General features: G+C 40.7%; 1 protein-coding gene across 1 annotated transcript in view; it reads left to right on the top strand.

Annotated features, from left to right (window-relative positions):
- TRPC4 (transient receptor potential cation channel subfamily C member 4) overlaps positions 1 to 20,768 on the top strand; it is a 195,585-nt gene that overhangs the window by 95,342 nt on the left and 79,475 nt on the right. Inside the window, exon 3 of the mRNA XM_029911965.1 lies at positions 6,903 to 7,421. Coding sequence (XP_029767825.1) covers positions 6,903 to 7,421 — 519 coding nt within the window. The remainder of the gene's footprint in view (positions 1 to 6,902; positions 7,422 to 20,768) is intronic.

The raw sequence follows: 20,768 nt of genomic DNA, 5'->3' as shown, positions 1-20,768 counted from the left end.
GTTTCCTCACTCCCAGGGTAGCATTCTCTGAAATGCTTCTAGTTCCATGCGCAGGGCCAATTAAACAGGCAGAACTGCAGGGTCTCAATGCAAGGATGAGATGATGGTGTTGGGAGGAGAGATTTAAGTTTATTAGGAACTGGGGAACTTTTGGGGAAAGGAGAATCCTATACAAGAAGGATGGGCTCCACCTAATTCAAAAGGGAACCAGATTGCTGGCATGTAAAATTAAGAAGGTTGTAAAGGAGTTTTTAAATTAAGGGCTGGGGAAAAGCCAACTGGTGCAGAGGAGCACACAGTTCAGACAGAGGCATCCCTTAGGGGACAGTTTATTAAAGGGGATATTCTGTATCCTAGTAAAGAGGAGAGGCTAGAAATTGATAAAGTACTGGTAGGAACTGAAGAGAACCAATCAAACAAAAAAGTGTCATTTACTTGCATCACATGAAAGCAGACAACTATATAGGTGATAATTTTTATAAGTGCTTATATACAAATGCTAGAAGTCTAAATCCTAAAATGGGTGAACTTGAATGCCTGGTATTACATGAGAATATTGATATAATAAGCCTCACAGAAACTTGGTGGAATGAGGATACACAGTGGGACATGGTAATACCAGGGTACAAAATATATAGGTCTCTCTGGTGGAGGAGTGCCACTATATGTGAAAGAAAGCAGAGAGTCAAATATAGCAAATATCTTAAAGGAATCAAACTGTACCATAGAATCTCTATGGATAAAATTTTTTTGCTTGAATAATAAGAGTATAGGAGTAAGAATTCTCTTCCAACCACCTGACCAGTGATTGTGAAATGATCCAGGAGATTAGAAAGGCAACAAAAGCAGAAAACCCAATAATAATGGGAGATATCAACTATTCCCATATTGACTGGGTACATGTCACCTCAGGATGGCATACAGAGATAAAATTTCTAGACGCTATTAATGACTGCTTCTTGGAGCACTAGTCCTGGAACAAACAATTCTTTATTGAATCCTAAGGGGAGCACAGGATCTGGTCCAAGAAGTGAATATAGCTGAACTGCTCAGTGATAGTGACCATAATATAATTAAATTTAACATCCTTGTAATGGGGAAAATATCAAAGAAACCCACCAAAGTAGCATTGAACTTCAAAAAGGAGAACTAACAAAAATGAGGAAGCTAGTTAAATGGAAATTAAAAGGAACAGTCACAAGAGTGAAATGACTGGAAGCTGCATTTAAAAACACCATAATGGAGGCTCACACTGTGTGTATACCCCAAATAATAATAATAATAATAATAATAAATAAGCAGAGTAAAAGATGTGGTTGGAGGCAAAAGGCATCCTTTAAAAATTGGAAGTCAAATCCTAGTGAGGAAAATAGAAAAGAACATAAATTCTGGCAAGTCAAGTGTAAAAGTATAATTAGGCAAAAAAAGAATTTGATAAGAACTAGCAAAAGACATAAAAACTAACAGCAAATTGTTTTTAAGTACACCAGAAGCAGAAAGCCTGCCAAACAATCAGTGGGGCCCTGGACGATCAAGGTTCTAAAGGAGCACTCAAGGATGACAAGGTTTAATGAATTCTCTGTATTGGTCTTCACTGCACAGTAGGTGAAGGAGATTCTCTCACCTGTGCCTTTCTTTTTAGGTGACCAATCTGAGGAATTGTCCTAGATTGAGGTGTCAATAGAGGAAATTTGGAACAAACTGATAAATTAAACAGTAATAAGTTACCAGGACCAGATGGTATTCACCCAAGAGTTCTGAAGGAACTCAGATATGAAATAGCAGAACTACTTTCTGTGGTATGTAACCTATCACTTAAATCAGCCTCTGGAGGACAGCTAATTTGATGCCAATTTTTTTTAAAAAAAGCTCCAGAGGTGATCCTGACTATTACATGCTAGTAAGCCTAACTTCAGTACTGGGCAAAATGATTGAAACTTCAGTAAAGAACAGAAGTATCAAACACGTGGATGAACACAATATGTTAAGGAAGAGTGAACATGACTTTTGTAAAGGGAAATCATGCCTTACCAATCTATTAGCATTTTTGAGGGAGTCAACAAGCATGTGGACAAGGGTGAACCAGTTGAGATACTGTACTTAGATTTTCAGAATCCTTTTGACAAGATCCCTCATCAAAGACTCTTAAGCAAAGTAAGCCTTTATCAGATGAGAGGGAAGGTCCTCTCATGGCTCAGTAATTGATTAAAAGATAGGAAACAAAAAGAATAAATGGTCAATTTTCAAAATGGAAACAGGTGAATAGTAGAGTCCCCCAAAGATCTGTACTGGGACCTATCCTGTTGAACATACTTATAAATGATCAGGGAAAAGGGGTAAACAGTGATATAGCAAAGTTTGCAGACAACACTCAAGATTGTTAAGTCCAAAGCTGACAGTGAAGAGTTACAAACGGATCACACAGAACTGGGTGACTGGGCAACAAAATGGCTGATGAAGTTCAGTGTTGATAAATGCAAAATAATGCCCATTGGAAAACATAATCTACATATAAAATCAAAGGGTCTAAAGTAGATGTTACCACTCAAGAAAGAAATCTTGGAGTCGTCATGGATAGTTCTCTGAAAACATCCTCTCAATGTACAGTGGCAATTTAAAAAAAACCAAACAACTCCCCCAAAATGTTAGGAATCATTAGGAAAGGGATAGATAATAAGACAGAAAATATCATAATGCCACTATACAAAGTCATGGCACACCCATACTTTGGATACTGCATGAAGGTCTGGTCACCCAATCTCAAAAAAGAGATATTAAAATTAGAAAACGTACAGAGAAGGGCAACAAAAATGATTAAGGGTAGGAACAGCTTCCGTATGAGGAGAGATTAAAAAGACTGGGACTGTTTAGCTTAGAAAAGAGATAACTGAGGTGGGATTTAATAGAGGATCTAAAATCATGAATGGTGTGGAGAAAGTGAACAGAGAAGTGTTATTTACCCATTCACATAACCCCAGAACCAAGGGTCACCTAATGAAATTAATAGGCAGCAGGTTTAAAACAAACATAAGGACGTAAAATTGTAAAGGCCAAAAGTACAAATGGATTAAAAAATGAATTAGATAAGCTCACGGAGGATAGATCCATTGATGGCTATTATCCAAGATGGTCAGGGACGCAACCCCATGCTTCACATGTCCCTAAACCTTTGAATGCCATAAACTTGTACTGGGTGACAGAGGATGGATCACTTAATGATTGCCTTGTTCTGTTCATTCCCTCTGAAGCATCTGACATTAGTCACTGTTGGAAGACAGGATACTGGGCTAGATGGACCACTGATCTCACCAAGTATGGACATTCTTAGGTTCTTATGCCTATGCACTGTCTCTCTTCACCTTATAGAGGTCATTCTGCTGTCACTACACTTCCTTCAGACATCTTTTCCCTTCTCCAATGGTTTATTTATTCACCAGGCTTCAGGTGAACTTTCTGATTCAACTGTTTATCCCTTTTCCTTTTTAAAGAGGCACTGTGACCCAAGGACCTCTTGGTGCTAGCTGGCAGGGGGCAAGAGGGTACATAGGGTTTTACAGGAATCCCCTGCGTAATAGTTCACTGAAGGGTAGCATGTGAAGTATCTACTGAGAGCCAGGAGCCCACTGGTCATCATAATTGTTGTGAAATATATGTACAGATAATATTTAAGGGCTTCTTTATCTATACTGAAAATTATATTCTTAAGGTCTTGGAGTTAAGGCAGGTCACCAACAGATGACATATCTCAGAAATGTTCTTTCACGGCAGGAGGTAACAGACACCTATCTCCCTTTCTGTCCATTTGTGTATTGTATATTGTATGTCGCATACTTAGCCCAATTCGAATTGAGAGATTGCAAAATATACAAGAGAGGAAATCTACAGGAAGAAATAAATAGCAGTGGGAGGTCCTGTTTATGAAGAAAGACAAAGGATTGCTCTGGAGTGTAAAGAAACACACCGAGTCCTTTGCCTAGGAAGCAAACTGACACATGTGCTTGTCTGATGAAAGAAGGGTCACAGCCAAACTGTCTGCAAAACTGCAGCAGGAATTTTGGGTGAGCAATACTGTAGTAGACAGTAAAGAATCCTGTTAATTAAGTCTAAGCTCTAGAAGACATACAATGGTTTTATTTTATATGTAACCATTTGTTTCCAATACTTCTACATGAATCTCTGTGCTTTGATAATAAACTGATACTTGATTTCACTGTAAACATGTCTAAGTGCTGTGTGCTGAGAGGAGCAGTGATCTGAGGTGGTACGGGTAAGCTGAAGTGTAACTGTTTCTTTGGAAGCAGAGGATCGGTGAATGCTGTGAGTGTCCAGTGGACATGAGGCTGGACACTCCAGGGAGACACTTGGAAGGCTCGGGGGTTGGAGTGTGCCTGTCACTAACCTGTAGAGTGACAGTGGGGCCTGTGAGGCGTGGCGACTGCTGGTATTGCCCATGGCCAGTGGGTTTGGGAGGCAGAGACAAGGCTTCCTCATGTTAAAGGCAGGTGGTGGCGAGATGCCTCCCAATGCTGGGTACCCCCGGGAAGCATCACAGGCACCATTCCAAATGTTCTTTGTGTTGTTTATATAGCAGTGGGGGGCGGGGGGAATCATTCCTTGTGCACCATGTTACAAAGTGACTGTAAAAATAGCGCATTGGTGCTGTAAACAGCTGCTTCCTATGTGCCTTCGAAGTTGTATGTGCTGAGTTCACACTTCCCTTCCTCTCAGCACTGCAAAGCTGTACAAGAGCAAGCTGTTCTTCATTATATATATACATATTTAGTAGAACTGCTGGATAAGTTCTGATTGCAGACTCTTTATAGCTAGTAAAGATGTACAAAGTAGACACATTTTCAGGATCAACTAGGACTGGTAGCAGTTGGTGACATTTTATATTGTGCTAAAAACAATGAATCAGAAGTTGTGAAAGAGGAACAAATGTGGAGTATAAGGATGTCATAGTTACAAGGTCACTTTCTTGACTGGCACTTTAATAGCTGGACTGGGAAAACAGAAGTTAAGCCGGGGTTCCAAAAGAGAAGGAAGATAGAAAAGAATATAGGGTAGGTTTACTCCTGAGGACATTCTGCACCAAAAAATATTACAATATTTTAAAAGTATGCAAATATTATTTGTCAAATAAACATGGAGGCTCCAGCATGGCACTGGGGAGCACAGGCCACTGGCTTCACAGAGTTGGGAGATCACTGTGAAGCTCCCCCACCCCACCCCAGGACATGGACTCAGTGGTAAGGCTGCACCCAACTCTGACACAGCGCAAGTATTGGGCCTGCCCCAGAAACACCCCAAGGCCCTGCCCCTCTGTGCCAGGTGTACCAGGTGTGGGCAGGCAGGCTCAGCAAGGCAGAATCCAAGTGGAGGGGCCTGGTGTGGGTTGAGAGGGTTCTGTGTGGGGCAATCTGGATGCGGCTGGCTCAATGTGGGATCCGCGTGCGGGTGGGATTTGGATGCACAGGGGCTTGATGGAGGGTTCTGGGTGCAATGGTAATCGGACTCAGTGGGGGGGGGGTCCAGGTGACAGTGGTTGGGGCTCAGCGGGGAGGGGTCTGGGTGTGGGGGCATAGAGCTCAGAAGGGGGGTCCAGGTGTAGGGGGATCAGTCTGGGGGTCCAGATGTGGGGGGAGTGGGGCTCAGCTCAGTGGGGTGGGGATCCAGGTGTGGGTGGCTCATTGGGGTGATCCAGGTGCAGGGGGAGTGGGGCTCATCAGGGAGGGGTTCTGAGTATGGGGAGGTGAGGCTCAACTGGAGGGTCTGGGTATGGGGGGGGGTCTGGATGCACAGGGGTTGGGCAGATGGGGGAGCAGCTCCCTGTACAGTGATTCCTCCCCTTGCAGCTGACAAGCGATGGGTGCAGGAAGTGCGGGGGGGAGGGGAGTTTGAGGAGCTTCCTACAGCTGGGGGAGAAATCCGGGGGTGGGTCTGACATGGCCCCGGATGCCATGAAGGGGAAGAGGAAGTCCCGTCCTCCCCAGCCCAGGAGGGTAGGAGCCACCAGCTGGGTGTTCCCCAGTCCCGCCCCCTGCCCCACAATGATTTACCTCTCTGACAGCTACCCAAAATATACTGCTGGGGAGGGTCGCATGACCGTTCTTGTGGCTTCCCTTTGCATCCCCATCAGAAAGTCATTTTTCTGCGAGGAACCAAAGAAATCTATGGGGGACATAAATTCTGTGCACGCACAGTGGTGCAGAATTTCCCCAGGAGTATAGGTTATAGAATTGTATACAAGGAAAATTAATAAGGGTCAAAGAACAGTTATGAGACAAGGGTTTACAAAAAACCTACACAAAAAAAAGGAAGAGTATTTTAAAACTCTCTTGTGTTGTTCATTGTCTGTCCTTTATATGTTATCTACTTAGGGCCCTATCCTACAAACCATCCCATTTTCCTTCAGTTACACTTATTATTAGGTGTCATGATTAGTGTATTCAGGACTGGGCCTTACAAATGCAAGCTCACTATGGCAGGGACCTCTTTTTCTCTCTGACGGGGAGACTCAAAGCCCCAGTGATTTCTAGAGCCATGCCTCCTCATTATAAAATTTAGATTATCTCATCAGGGACCAGAAACAAACCAATCTTTCTTAAGTGACTCATCACACAGCCCAAATAGATATTGTGAAAAGCTGTAGCCGATAGTTTGAGAATAACCATAGGCTACAATTTGTTAGCGCAAAGGATTAATTCAACAATTACAAATAACAAACAGATGTTGTGAAAAGATCACAATTTATGAATCAAAAAAGGAGCTGCATTTGCCAAATAGAATATTAATTCCAAATTGTTTTGTGCAACTTTTTACAAGAAGAACTATCTGTAGCTTAATTTACTGTTGCTGCTGTTGAAATAAGAGTCTATAAATTTTCTCACTTTTTTGCACAGGTGCCACCAATGCTGCTGGATAAGCAGTTCTCAGAATTCACACCAGACATTACACCCATTATTTTGGCTGCCCATACGAACAATTATGAGATCATAAAACTTCTTGTACAGAAGGGGGTTTCTGTACCTAGACCACATGAAGTCCGCTGCAACTGTGTTGAATGCGTCTCAAGCTCAGATGTGGACAGCCTTCGCCATTCTCGATCCAGACTCAACATTTACAAGGCTCTGGCAAGTCCATCTTTGATTGCGTTGTCCAGTGAGGATCCTTTCCTTACAGCATTTCAACTCAGCTGGGAGCTTCAGGAACTGAGTAAGGTGGAAAATGAGTTTAAGTCGGAATATGAAGAGCTGTCGCGTCAATGCAAGCAATTTGCAAAAGACCTCCTGGATCAGACACGGAGTTCCAGGGAATTGGAAATTATTCTCAATTACAGAGACGACAATAGCTTGATAGAAGAACAGAATGGTAATGATCTTGCACGATTGAAGCTGGCAATTAAGTACCGACAAAAAGAGGTAAGTGTGCTGGAGAATATTTAGGCGTATTTAGTAGCAATAATGTGATAGATAATTGCTTGGAATACAGCCCTTTAAGTGAGACAACTTCAGATTGCTGCTTATTTTTTTGTTCTACAGGGGCCTCTTTTTATTATTGGAAGAACATAAAAGGTTGTTACGGTTTATTCAAACTGGAATTTGAAATATTCTATCATATCACAGATCCTGGGGGACTATCTGTTTTGCACCTGAGCATACGTTATCACTAGCACAGAATAATATTAAGCAAGTCTTTGGTAACAGAGTAAGAACTGCAAAGAGTACTTCTCAAAACTGATTCATTAACTGTGTCTGGCTGGTAAAGTGGGCATGTCACATGTTTACATGCTAGTTAAATTACATGCCTGTTGTTACAGAATGGTTTTCTCCAGGAAGGAGTTCATTTTTCTAAATAGATGTAGGCTTGGTAAGTCATTATTATCAATAGGTAAATCCTAAAAGTTTGATATTCATTTTTGGTTTGAATAAGCATCCAAAAGTAGATACTATTCTAAACATTTTCTGAGTATGCCAAACTGGACTAGAAATTTAATGAGAATCTGAAATCCCTTGTGTGCCTTTTAAAATTTGTAAGGTTCTTAAATGCTGTGGTACAGAATAAGAACTAGATAGAAAGATCAGTTTTTCATGAGAGTTCCAAAACTTGTGCATCTGATCCTAGCCGGAAATTACTATGTCATTTGGGAGTTTTGCTTTCAACAGCAGCTCCAATGCAGAAGTGTAAAGTCAAGCAGAGAAGTATATCAGAGCATTTCAAACCTTAGTAGTACTGCTACTACTAATAATAATTAAAAATGGTTCTATTCAGGTTTTAAAAATGGGCAAAGGTTCAAAGTGTCGTTACTTTTAATTGAGCCTATTCACTCATTGCTATTAAGTCCCTGATCCTACAAACAATAACCTATATGCTTTACATTAAGCACATAGGTAGAGTTTGCAGAATCTGGTTTAAGCTAACATTTATCAACACACAGAAGTCAACATGATCTACTAATATATATATATATATATATATATATTTGACTTGGAAAAGGTCTATGTTCTCACTTATTTCATATTTAAATGTCATGGTATGCCATGGTTAAGACCACTCCATATGATCTAATTCTGGAGAAGGACCTACAGGTGGCCTTTAATATAGCAAGAAATGATTGACACTATTTTTCACTTGCTGTTTCATTATTTCAGGATGCATGCTCACCAGTTTTCTAAATTACTTACTGTGATGTACTTTCAGACATTGTACCTCAGTCCTTTTTGAGAAACTAATCTCTGTGTGTCTCATTTGTATTTCTTAAAATGTGAAATACTACTTTATAATTTATACTTCTACATTCGTTTAGCAAATGTTAGCTGTGACTTGGATTTTCCAATGGATTCAAGCATTTAAGAGCAGTTCTGATTTTGCACAGTGATTTGAAATCCTAATTGTAAAGCTTGAATTTTTCTAATTTGAGTCTTAGGTAGTGAGAGACATCTGCAAGAGCAAATGGCTTGTATAGTCCCAGCTGATTTCCATGCCTAATTAAATTGCAGTAATACAGATGATTACCCTTTATAGAGTCCTTGTAATGGCAAACATTAAAGCAATACTGACTCTTGAGACAATGATTCCAAATCACTGGATCATCTACATTTCTGATATTTTTTTCAATTTCTATTAATCTTTTTCACTATTTCTCCCCTGAGTAGCCCCTTAAATGGAAGTAGGTTCTACTTATTTTCCCTGCCATATTATTTATTTGCCTATTAGATGCTGGAACAAATATTGTCAAACACATCAGACCAATTATTTTATTTCTAATGACTACAATAAGAGAAGGTATTGTATGAGATACAAATATGGAAAGCCTAGAAGACAAAATAGTTATATGACAGCAAACTCAGGGCTAAATTCTGTCACGTCCTGTGCAGATGTATTCTGGGAATTCCATCTTGCCTCATCCATTGTATCCACCCCGGCATAGGCACCAACTCCAGGGTGCTCTGGGGCTGGAGCACGCATGGAAAAAAATAGTGGGTGCCGGCGGGCCCCGTCGATCAGCTCCTCCCCATTTCCCCCAGCACCTCCCACCCACTGAGGATCAGCTGTTCAGTGGCAGGCTGGAGGCGCTGTGGGGGAGGAGGAGCAGGGGCAGAGTGAGGGTGGGGTACACTCAGGAGAGGGGACAGAACATGGGAAGAGGCAGGGTGGGCAGAGCGGCAGTGGGAAGAGGTGGGGTGGGGGTGGAGCATGGGCAGGAAGGGTGGGGCGGGGTGGGGCCTTGGGGAAGGGATAGAATGGGAGTGGGGCCTGGGGCGGAGCAGGGTTGACCACTGCCTGAAAAATCAGAAAGTCAATGTCTCTGCACCCAGGATCCTGCCAGGATCCTGACCTAGTACTGTAGCCATCCAGCTGGAAGATACGATCATTGTCCCATCTGCTTTGTGCATTTCTGGTGACTGGCAGAAGGTGTTGGAGGCAAAATAGGCTATTCCTATGTAAAAGGAATAGCAGGGAAAGATGTGGGTTATTCTTTAGATATTTTTTTGTTGGATCTGACCTGCCTTAGAACATCATCTCTTGAGTGATACAACCGTTCTCCCTGCTCTATGGGCTTAAGCCACTGAGAATCAGAATTACGGCCAGATAAGTTTGTGTTGTATCAGGAAAAAATATGATTTTGTTTCTCAGCAATCTTATTTGAGTTTTAATCGTTTGGTGGTGGTGGTGGTTGGTTGGTTTTTGCTTTTATTTTTCTCTCTCTCAACTTAACTCAGTCAAGAAATAGAGGGAAAATAGCCATTACTTTACATCCAACCCCACAAAATAAAAAAACAAACAAACCAGCTGAACAATAAATTTCCTTCCCTCCCTGATACATCAGTCATCTCATACCTCTCATCCTTTATTATTATTACCATTCATTATTAAAATTACAGCAGGGCTGAAATTGGGGCCCACTGTGCTAAGCAGAGTACAAATACATAGTAAGAGACAATTCCTGCCCTGGAGAGCATCCAGTCTAATTTAAGACAAGAAGCAATAAGTCAACATAACAAAAACTGGAGGAAGGAGGACAAGGATGATAGGAACATGTGGTTCAAATAATTTTTCTTTTAAGTTTTACGATGGGAATATTTTTGTTTATTTCTGATATCACTAATTTGTACTGACATCTGTAGGTGGTTTACCACAGACATCGTAGCAGAAGTGGGGTCTTGAGAAGGATTTGAAGTAGATCAGGATTGTGACTTTATGGTCTGACATGGGGGGAGAGTGTTCCATGCACCAGTTTTGTCATGGAACTAGTTCAGAGGTGCTTGTGGGAGAAGTACACAAATGGGTGAAGAAGAATTGCACTGCTGGTGTGCAAAGGAGGGTGACTCTTAAAAACACAAGGCAGGAGAAGTGGAGTCGTGGAGGGGCCTCAAAAATGAGGACAGGATGCTTGATTGAACTGACATAGAGATTGAAAAAGCCTCCCTCAAGTGGATGTGGTCCCTTCAAAGGCAATGTGGTGGTTTACAGGCTGCTGCTACTGTTTGTACATTATTCTTCATAAAGATAAATAGTGAGCATCCGTTTGTAGTGCTGTCAGTCCACATCTTTCCTGAGCGCCAAATTCCCTTTGTAAAGAAAAAACGAAAAGCCTTCAAAAATGTATGCAAATCATTTTGGAAGCTCTGTGCAGTAAAAGTTGCTCATGTTCTGCATTTCCATTCTGTTGATATCTGCCACAATACTGTGATCATGTCATTCAGACTTTCTCAGGAGGCATCCCAGCAAAATTCCTTCCCAGCTCTTGGAATCCTGTCAGAATGAATCACTAGGTGGGGAGTCTGACGAAGTGGGTATTCACCCACGAATGCTCATGCTCCAATATGTCTGTTAGTCTATAAGGTGCCACAGGACTCTTTGTCACTTTTTACAGATCCAGACTAACACGGCTACCCCTCTGATAGGTGGGGAGTCTATCTGATGGGCAGCCTGCCTCTTTTGCTTCATTAATAAATAACAAGGTTAAAGGACACTTAGAGTTTGAGATGCAGAATGCCTGATGACACCACTGATAGTGTCTGTTGATAATAATATTATCAGTCCAGTGACCAGAATATTACACTCTGTATTTTTGAAGTACTTAGTGACAATATTACTTTAACACAGGATGCAGGTTAAAGCCCCCAAGCTAGAATTTTTCTCCACTCTGTTAACACTCGTGGTGCTGATTGATTGCAAGAAATGACATTTTCCTGCTGCTGCTGGTCTGACTCCTGTCCCTTCCTTCCCCCACTTGCCTGCTTCCAACACCTATTGTTGCTAGGTAACAATTAGCAATGTGCATCAGCTATTTCCCTAATGTCCCACAACCATTCAGCACTGTGCAGTGTGACATTTCATTGACCAGCTCTCAGTTGTTTACACCAATGGACATTGACAATGACCCGATTAGTCATTTCGGCTATCACTGTGCTAGGATCTTGGGGCATGATGAACAATGCCAAAAAGCTTCCTGTTTTCCTGAATCAAATATAAAACTTTATCTGACTCACATATGATTCCTTTCATAGGTGTAGAAGGGATGATAGAAATCATAGAATTGTAGGGCTGGAAGGGACCTTAAGAGGTCATCTAATCCTCCCCTCCTACTCCCCTCGTCTAACCCCATATCTGAATTACAGACCAACATTTTTCTATCAACAAATCCAATGGTCAATCTGAATGCAGGTAGATTGTAAACTGCCCAGGACAGGGGATATAAATAAATAAATAATAAACAATTATCAACTGGTCATTTTTCTTTGCATTGATTTCAAAATGCACATTACAAACCTGAGGGATATATACAGAAGAGTTATATTTCTGTATTATTTCCTCAGATATATGTACTTACATGGTATCACAGATCTAAAATGGTACTTCAAGAATGACAGGAAATACTATCACCTTGAGAAACTTCCTCATCTAACCAGGCACTGAGCTTGAAGGCCAATATATGTTCTTTTGAAGCTAATAGAAAACATGTATGTGCATGCTCTCTCATGCATGTGTGCGCGCACACACACACACACTCACTTTGCTTCCATTATAGTGACTATACTCTTACAATAAAAGTATTGTAATATTTGTGGTTCCAGATTAGATTAAAGTGATTTTTAAAGATTATTTTTCCTCTTAATATCACTACAGGGCAGAGTTAAGGTTATTTTGGTGCTATAGTTGTGCAGTTCTATACCTTGACATGTTTGGATTTCTTTTAAGTGACTCTTAACTCTGAAATATCTTGGTTTATAATGGTTGCTTTTGGGGATGAGTATAACATCCTTGTGATGTTTATTACTCTTAAATTATTTATACATAATCTCAGTTTTAACTCACTTTTACCCTTTTTTTTTTTTGGTCAGTGGATTATATCTTAGTATCTGAACATCTGGAAAAATGTACTCAAAACATGTGAAATGGGAAAAAAGATGCTTGAATGGATTAATGTTCTCTGGGTCAGTGTCTGATATCACAACAAATGTTACAGTAATGTAATAGAATTGAATTCAATGTGTTATTCTCAGTCTTTTTCTTCAGCATCCGCATCCTTGTTCAGTCTCCATCCCTGTTCCTTGAAAAGTCTTCCTCCTGTCCTCTGACTTTTACCATTGGCTGCATTTTCAGAATTTGGTCATTGATTTTAATGCAAGTCAAATGAATAAAGTCAGGTTTCTTTGCCACTTATCATTCTGCTTTTCCTCCTTACATCCTTATTTTATTGTAATCCTCCTTTCCTTCCCTTGCATATCTATATGGCTGAATCTCCTTGTCTGTCCTATGGTACCCTGAGTCCTTTGCTTGGCTTCTCCCAGCAATTCATTTAAGTTTTGATCTAAGTGCATCTGTTTACTGTCCATTCCCAAGTCCATATTCTTGGGACTCTGTCAGCAGGCATTAGTCTGGCCTAGGTGCTGACCTCTTCTCTTTGTTGTTGCTATGTTCTCTACACAAATATATTGATTTTTTTGCAACACCAGCAATTAGGAAAATTAGTACCCCAGTAGATGGAGAGGAGCAGCAGTAGAGAAGTCAAAAGCAACAATCTACCACGTGTGCAAGGGTTGAAGAAGGAGACAGCATCTGATAAATTGAGGAATAATATCAAGAAACAGCAGAGAGCTTTTAGGAGACCAGACAGATAAACATTGTTCAATTTCAAAACCTACACAGAGTAAAGGGCCTTTGGGAGGTTTTTCAAACCTGTTAACAGCATAAAAACAGTCAATGCTAAACAAAATGCACAGAATTTTCTTGCAGACTTTACAGCAAATATTATGTCTTAATGCTCCAAACCTCTGTTTTTCAAGAGATGTTAAAGCAATATTTGTGTTATTGTTAGTGAAGCTGTTTATGGAGTGACTGATAAATAAGAAGCACATTTTTTGAATGATTAGTGAGCATTTGTTAAAATTTGCCAGTCATGTTGTATTCCAGTGTTCCTCATTCTATCTGTAGTCACTAAATGGTTCTTTTGAGACCAAGGGCTTGTCTATACCACCTGCCGGATCGGCAGGCAGCGATCGATCCAGCAGGGGTTGATTTATCGCATCTACTCTAGACGCGATAAATCGACCACCGAGCGCTCTCCTGTCGACTCCAGTATTCCACCAGAGCGAGAGGCACAGGCGGAGTCGACAGGAGAGCGTCAGCAGTCGACTCACCGCAGTGAAGACACCGCGGTGAGTAGATCTAAGAACATTGACTTCAGCTACGTTCTTCACGTAGCTGAAGTTGCGTAACTTAGATCGATTCCACATCATCACCACCACCCCAGTGTAGACCAGGCCCAAGTGCTGCAAACCTTATTCATTCAAGCAATCTTTATTCACATGGGAGGTCCCATTGACTTCAGTAAGTCATAAGAGTTACAGGATGGAATCCTGGGTACCCACCCTATTTAGTTAGGTGGTTCATGTGAAAGGGTTAATACAGAAAAGAGAGGTTTCAGAAGCTGGTAGAAACAGTGTAATGGCCTTAGGTTATAGTTAACCAGTGAGATGTTGTTCTGGTGGCATAATATTTTGGGGTCCAGACATGCTTCAGATTAAATCAATGGGAGTTTTATTATCACCTTCTGTGAGGGTAGAGCAGAAGCAGAATTGTATGTTAGTTCAGTGAATTTTCCCTCCACCAGTTGTAGTCCAGGTAAACGCTCTCTGATATTTTTTTCCTAACTTGTATTTGACTCACCCTCAAAGTTCTTCTTGATTAGACAGGCAAATTGTTTCTTCTCCTTCTCATTCTTGTACCAATTTCCTTCCCCACTACAGCTAGCCAAAACCTTTTAACTGAAACAATGTTATGTCCAAAAATGCAGTCTTGTTAAAATCTGAACATTTTTGCGGGAACGTGTTGTGGGAAATCTAAATATTTGGTGGGAATATGTCGATTTTGATACAATTTTCAATGGGAAAAAAGTCAAAATGTTTTATTTTGACAGTGTCAAAACATTTTGATTTGACAATGTTGAAATAATTTGTTTTTTCTCATTTCATTTAGACTTCCATATTATATTAAAACATGAATTAAAATTACAATTATATTTTATATTTCATAGTATGTAAACATTATAATATTTTAATATAATAGAAAAGTTTAATCAAAATGATAGTCAAAATAAAATGTTTTGATAGTGCTGAACCAGAACATTTCGATAATCTTGACTTCATTTTTATCAGAGTTTTCATTTCATGGGGAAATTTTGAAATTTTGGCTTTTCATTCCAGTTTGGAACAAAACAAATGTCAAAATATCAGAATTTCATGCATAGTGGAAATTTCAGCTTCAGACCAGCTCTGTTTAGCACCATTTCCTCATTGTTTTATCACTTTGACGCTGGTGCCAGTGGAGAGCATACCTGAGGCAGGGAAAGCGAGATGGAAAGAACTACATGCCAGAGATTGCTGTTAAGAATACAAGAACAGAATAACTATTTCTGGCTTTGGCTTTTGTGTACCCACCAAATATTCACCAGTGATTAAGAAATGTGAGCAAGACTATACCAGTTGGATACCAGTCCTCCTCTCTCGCAAACGCAAAAACAGAGAATCTGATACATACCGTACCATCTCCCTTTTATTTGTACCTAACATACAATAGCATGAGATTTTCATTTTTTATAGTTAAGCTTGTGAGTGGGGCCCTCCGAGGAAACACATGCACATTTCAATTTGTAACTAATGATGGGCATATTTGTTGTTGTTTTTTTCCTGCTCAGAGGGAGATCTACAGGGGTCAAAACATCAGCTGCTTGCTTCACAGTGACATGTTATGTATTAGAAAATAAGATTTTCCAATATTTTTTACATTTTGTTTGGTTTTACTCTTAAAAGTTATACTTAACTTTGACTGATTTTTTGCTTTTTAGCTTTATTATTTAAGGTTAACCCCATTTTTGTTTGTTTTCCTTTCTTTTAAAAAGAAATCTTGTTCTTGGTTTCTTATTTACCCAATCTTCTTCCCTCTCTGTGAGTCAAGGCACACGCAAGCTAGATATATTAAACATTTGAAAACCCAAGTGCCGAAAGTTAGACTCCTAAATCCATATTTATGCATATAAGTAAAAGTAGCCTGATTTTCACAAGTACCACTCACATTGACTTTAATGACATTTCAATGTGTTGTCAGACTTCTGGAAATCAGGCTCCTTTAATCTGGTGCTTTGAAGTGAATTTCAGAGCTGACTTTCATACACTCAAGGTTAAAAATGTTGGCCAGCATTTTCTGATTTTTGAGTGCTTAACACAATATTCTCATAATATAGTTTATTTGACATGGAATATTAATAATTTGATGATGGTGCTTCTTGTGTAACTAAGAGGTTACGGTCTCCTGAGCACCTAGGCTAATAAACAGCTCAGCCTTAGTGTTTACATTCTATTAACATCTTGGCCTGGGACTCCTGAGCTTGTTCAGCCTGGCTAGCACTGCATAAACAAGAAGCAGCCACAAATTTCCATATTATATTTTTGAGCAAATTGATGTTGAAAGCTCAATAATCCTTTCGTGGCTAGATTACCAAGAACTCAGTCTATTTAATAAATTTCCCAGGCCAAATCTTGAGCACCAGACTCAGTGTGAATTCGGTTCTTACTGTAGCTTCCTTAATGAAGCCGCTACGAGCTATTCTTTGAGTAAATGCTGAAGAATGGATTCTACAATCCATAAAGTTCATTTTGTGCCAGGTAAAGGAAGTAAGGGGGAGTGTTGGGGGGCGGGTGCTGAGAGCAGGATAAAAGGGGACATGGTGGAGCCAACCTCCACTACACTAGATTCACTGCTGTATAAGCTCCAGAGCAGCAGAAGTTAGAGTAGTAGTCCCTCTGCAGCTCTAATTTGCGCTCGGTGTCTGGAGACAAGGGAGTCAAAACCAGTTCACTATAGACACCACTCCCCGCTAGATTTAAATGCAGCTTGGATACAGTGGAGAACCGGAGCCTGAATAAATGGCTCAGAAATAATAATTACAACTAATAGGGGTGATCTGATACCAGACAAGCCAAACCACTGCTGCTGCCCTGCTTGTTAAAACAGAACCGATGGTACAGGTACATACTCTGGACCTGATCCTGGGAGATGCTCAGGATTTCTGCTTGGCTTTGACAAGAGTTTCAGGTGCTCAGCACCTGTCAAGATCAGGCCCAGGCTATTCTTTACAATGTAGTGTGTACTTTGCAGCAGATTACAACAGGCAAATCCTAAGGTTCTCAGTCCAATAGTAGCAGTAGGGGTATTCAGGTTGTCCAGTAACCTGCATGGATAATTATCCCTGAGTGCTTTTTGAATTCATATACATTAACACTTGTGCTAGGAGCAAGAGATAGAAACTGTTCAGTGATTATGAGGCAAAAATAGTAATACGTTTCAAAAACTTGAGGTACCTTTTGTGAGGGCCTTAAAGATTAGAATTTGCATTTAATGTTGCAGATATACTTTGAATGACTTCAGCAGCCCTTCTTAATTAACATCCTTTCAGAATCGAATGACTGAATGATTGTATATCTAAGAGAAATAACAGGTCAAATATAACACCTCTGGGCAGTTCTTTGAAAGAAACCCGGGAAGAAGTAAAGAACTTAGTTATTTTGCAGCCATGTGTCAGGTAGTGAGTGTAGCCATGCAAGCATTAACTAAAAGAATGAAAAGGTGCAGCCTAGTCAGGCGTCTCCATCTAAAAATAATAATAATAATAAAATTACCAAACCCCAGAAAAGCTAACTTGGATAATATTTGGACATTTTAACACCAGGAGAAGATATGTTTAGTCTGTGCAGCCCATAACTGTAAGAAGTGAAGTATTCAAGTTTGGGACTATGTCTCCAAAACTCCCATTTCTGCAAATTCTCAGTCATAGTCCTCAAGCTCTTAGATAAACATTTGCCAGGCAGGGGCAAGTTACTCTAAAATAGCCCATATGTTTGCTTTGTAAATCATTTAGAAGCCGTTGTGTTTATAGATAAGACTCCACATACTGTTAAATAGCATAAATTATGTAAGCAGCTTATCTGCTTCACAAGTTTGAAGTATTACTATAATTGGTTATATGCTGCCTATGCTGAATGGGGTTTGGATTTCCCAATGGAAGGTGCAGTGGTTCCTATTAAAAAGATCACATTTACTCACAGTTACCACAACAATGGCAATAAACATACCATAATTATGGAAGTATAAGGATCCACACAATGTAAAATGAATCTCAACATTTTAACTTTTTAAATTGTTCAGAGTGTGTCTACAAGCTTTTGTGAATGATGAATGCCAGGTGCATACTGATCCCATTTCATTACAGTGCCAATTAAACTGTTAATGATGCTGATATTCTTCAATTCCTGACACTTAGCACAAGTTATTAAGCTGGAGAGAATAACACAGTACACAGCACTAATAAGGAACAGCAGCTCTTTTCCATTTTCAGTTCCCTTCCTGTAAGCATTTGGATGCAACTGTATCTTCCTTGAGAAAATTGTTAGTGTGGTTAGCCCTACTAGATAGTATCATTAATAGAGGTTATTCTCCTGTGAGTGTATGTTCATTAGCTTCAGCAGAGTGCCATGTGAATTATGTGAGAAGAACAGACTTGCATTATGCATCTTCTTTTACTTATTCTGAAATTAAAACGAAGGGGGTTCGTTTTGTTGTCCATATGTCAATGTAGAATCATCATCACTCAAAAGGAATCATTTCCATAATGCCAACTCTAACAGTTCAAAAATTATTATGCTGTGCCAAACATGGAATTGCTTTTAAAATAATATGTTTGTTCTTGTGAACATCGTATGATTTTTAAGTCTGATTTCTGATTTTTGAACCTTTGGCAGAAAGCCTTATGATGCCCATCTCTGTATAGGTGTTTCAGGATGAAAAGTTCTGCTTGATATGAAAAGAAAATGGTCCCATAAAAATTGGATGTCTTCCTTCTGACAGGGAGACTCAGTTTTCCTTCTTCAAAATGAGGGATGACATCTCTCCCATCTCCACTCCCTGTTGTCTCTCACCGGAAAACCCCAAATCCACCTCCCCACATCCCTGGCACAATTCAAAATGCCTCCTGCATCCTCTCTCCTCTGACGTTCTCTAACCTGGTACCTGGGAAATACTGCAAAATAAATTCTGGTAATAGTCATTTGAATTTTTAAACAAATTAGCTTCGACTGTGCTCACAGACCTTGTGTTCAGCTTACTGTGGATATTCTAGCAATGGAGCTAACAGGCTGGAATGTTCAGAAACACTGACTTTCAAGTAACTATTGAAGAATATCAGTAGAAAATGAATTTAGAACTTGTAAATCACATCAGAAACGCATTTCTTAGAGTAACCTTTATCCAATTAGGCAACACAATATAATTGTCCAGTCAAATTCTCCACTATAGACTAGTCCACACAGCCAGGGGCGGCTCCAGGCACCAGCGCAGCAAGCGTGTGCCTGGGGCGGCAAGCCGCGGGGGACGGCCTGCCGGTTGCCGTGAGGGCGGCAGTCAGGCTGCCTTCAGTGGCATGCCTGCAGGAGGTCCGCCGGTCCCGCGGTTTCAGCGGCAATTCGGCGGCGGGTACGCCGAAGGCGCGGGACCGGCGGACCTCCCGCAGGCAAGCCACCAAAAGCCGCCTGACTGCCATGCTTGGGGCAGCAAAATACATAGAGCCGCCCCTGCACACAGCAGACATTTTGAATATTGAGCCTGTGCATTTAACTGCTTGTGAACAGTCTACAGAATATAAATAGTTTGCAGTGAATAGTTTCAAATAATAGAGAAATTTGAGAAAATTAAGAGCAGTTCATGGACGATTTGTGAACAGAAAAAGACGCAACATTCTTTGAATAAATTATTCACTATGAATTATCTACTCCAGTTCCTCCATCCTCCTCCCTCTCCCAGATGGCACGCTCCAACGTTCTCTCTGCTTCTCCCAGGCATGCTCCAGCATTCTCTTTGCTTCTCCCTGGCACGCTCCAGGACCCATGGCAAATTCTAGCTGCTCCCCCTTCATCCTTAGCTCGCCTTTTCCAGTCTCTCTATACATGCCAGTACCCTCCTGTTCACCTCCCCATTGGCAAACTCCAGCCTACCTGCTCCCCTCTTCCCTAGCATACTCCAACAGGATCCTTCCCCTGCTATATCCCTCAACCCACCTATTGCTGTCTCCACTGATACATGTCTGCTTCTCTCTGATTCCTGGTTAATTGTACTAATTTCTTGCTTACTTGGGTGGGAATACAATTGGAATCAGGACTGCATCCAGAGCGGTGGCGAAGCTGATTTAATAAACAAGGGAAAGAATTGTGTGCACTTCGCAAACAGATGTAAGGGGAGAAAACAATTCAAAAGTTCTTTTCCCCCATCCAGATAGTGTCCCTTTAGTTCAGAAATGCTTAGTCAGAATTTTAAAATGATCTCACTTCATTGTACCTGACTTCATTGTTTATCCCTATTGTTTCTTATGATCTTTACTTTAAAAAACTAGCAAAGTTTCTTATGTATATTTTCCTTGTGTGCTCTAGAGGAGTGCTTCTCAAAGTCTGGCCGCTGCTTGTTATAAATGAATGGAGATATCCTATCTTCTAGAACTAGAAGGGACCTTGAAAGGTCATCGAGTCCAGCCCCCTGCCTTCACTAGCAGGACCAAGTACTGATTTTGCCCCAGATCCCTAAGTGGCCCCCTCAAGGATTGAACTCACAACTCTGGGTTTAGCAGGCCAATGCTCAAACCACTGAGCTATCCCTCCCCCCTTTGTTCAGGGAAAGCCCCTGGTGGTCCGGGCTGGTTTGTTTACCTGCCTCGTCCG

The sequence above is a fragment of the Terrapene carolina genome, unplaced genomic scaffold (genome assembly GCF_002925995.2).
Source record: "Terrapene carolina triunguis isolate 2854851 unplaced genomic scaffold, T_m_triunguis-2.0 Scaffold139, whole genome shotgun sequence".
Classification (NCBI taxonomy): Eukaryota; Metazoa; Chordata; order Testudines; family Emydidae; genus Terrapene; species Terrapene triunguis.
Note: the sequence above shows the minus strand (reverse complement) of the source record. Positions and strands in the feature narration are given on the sequence as shown.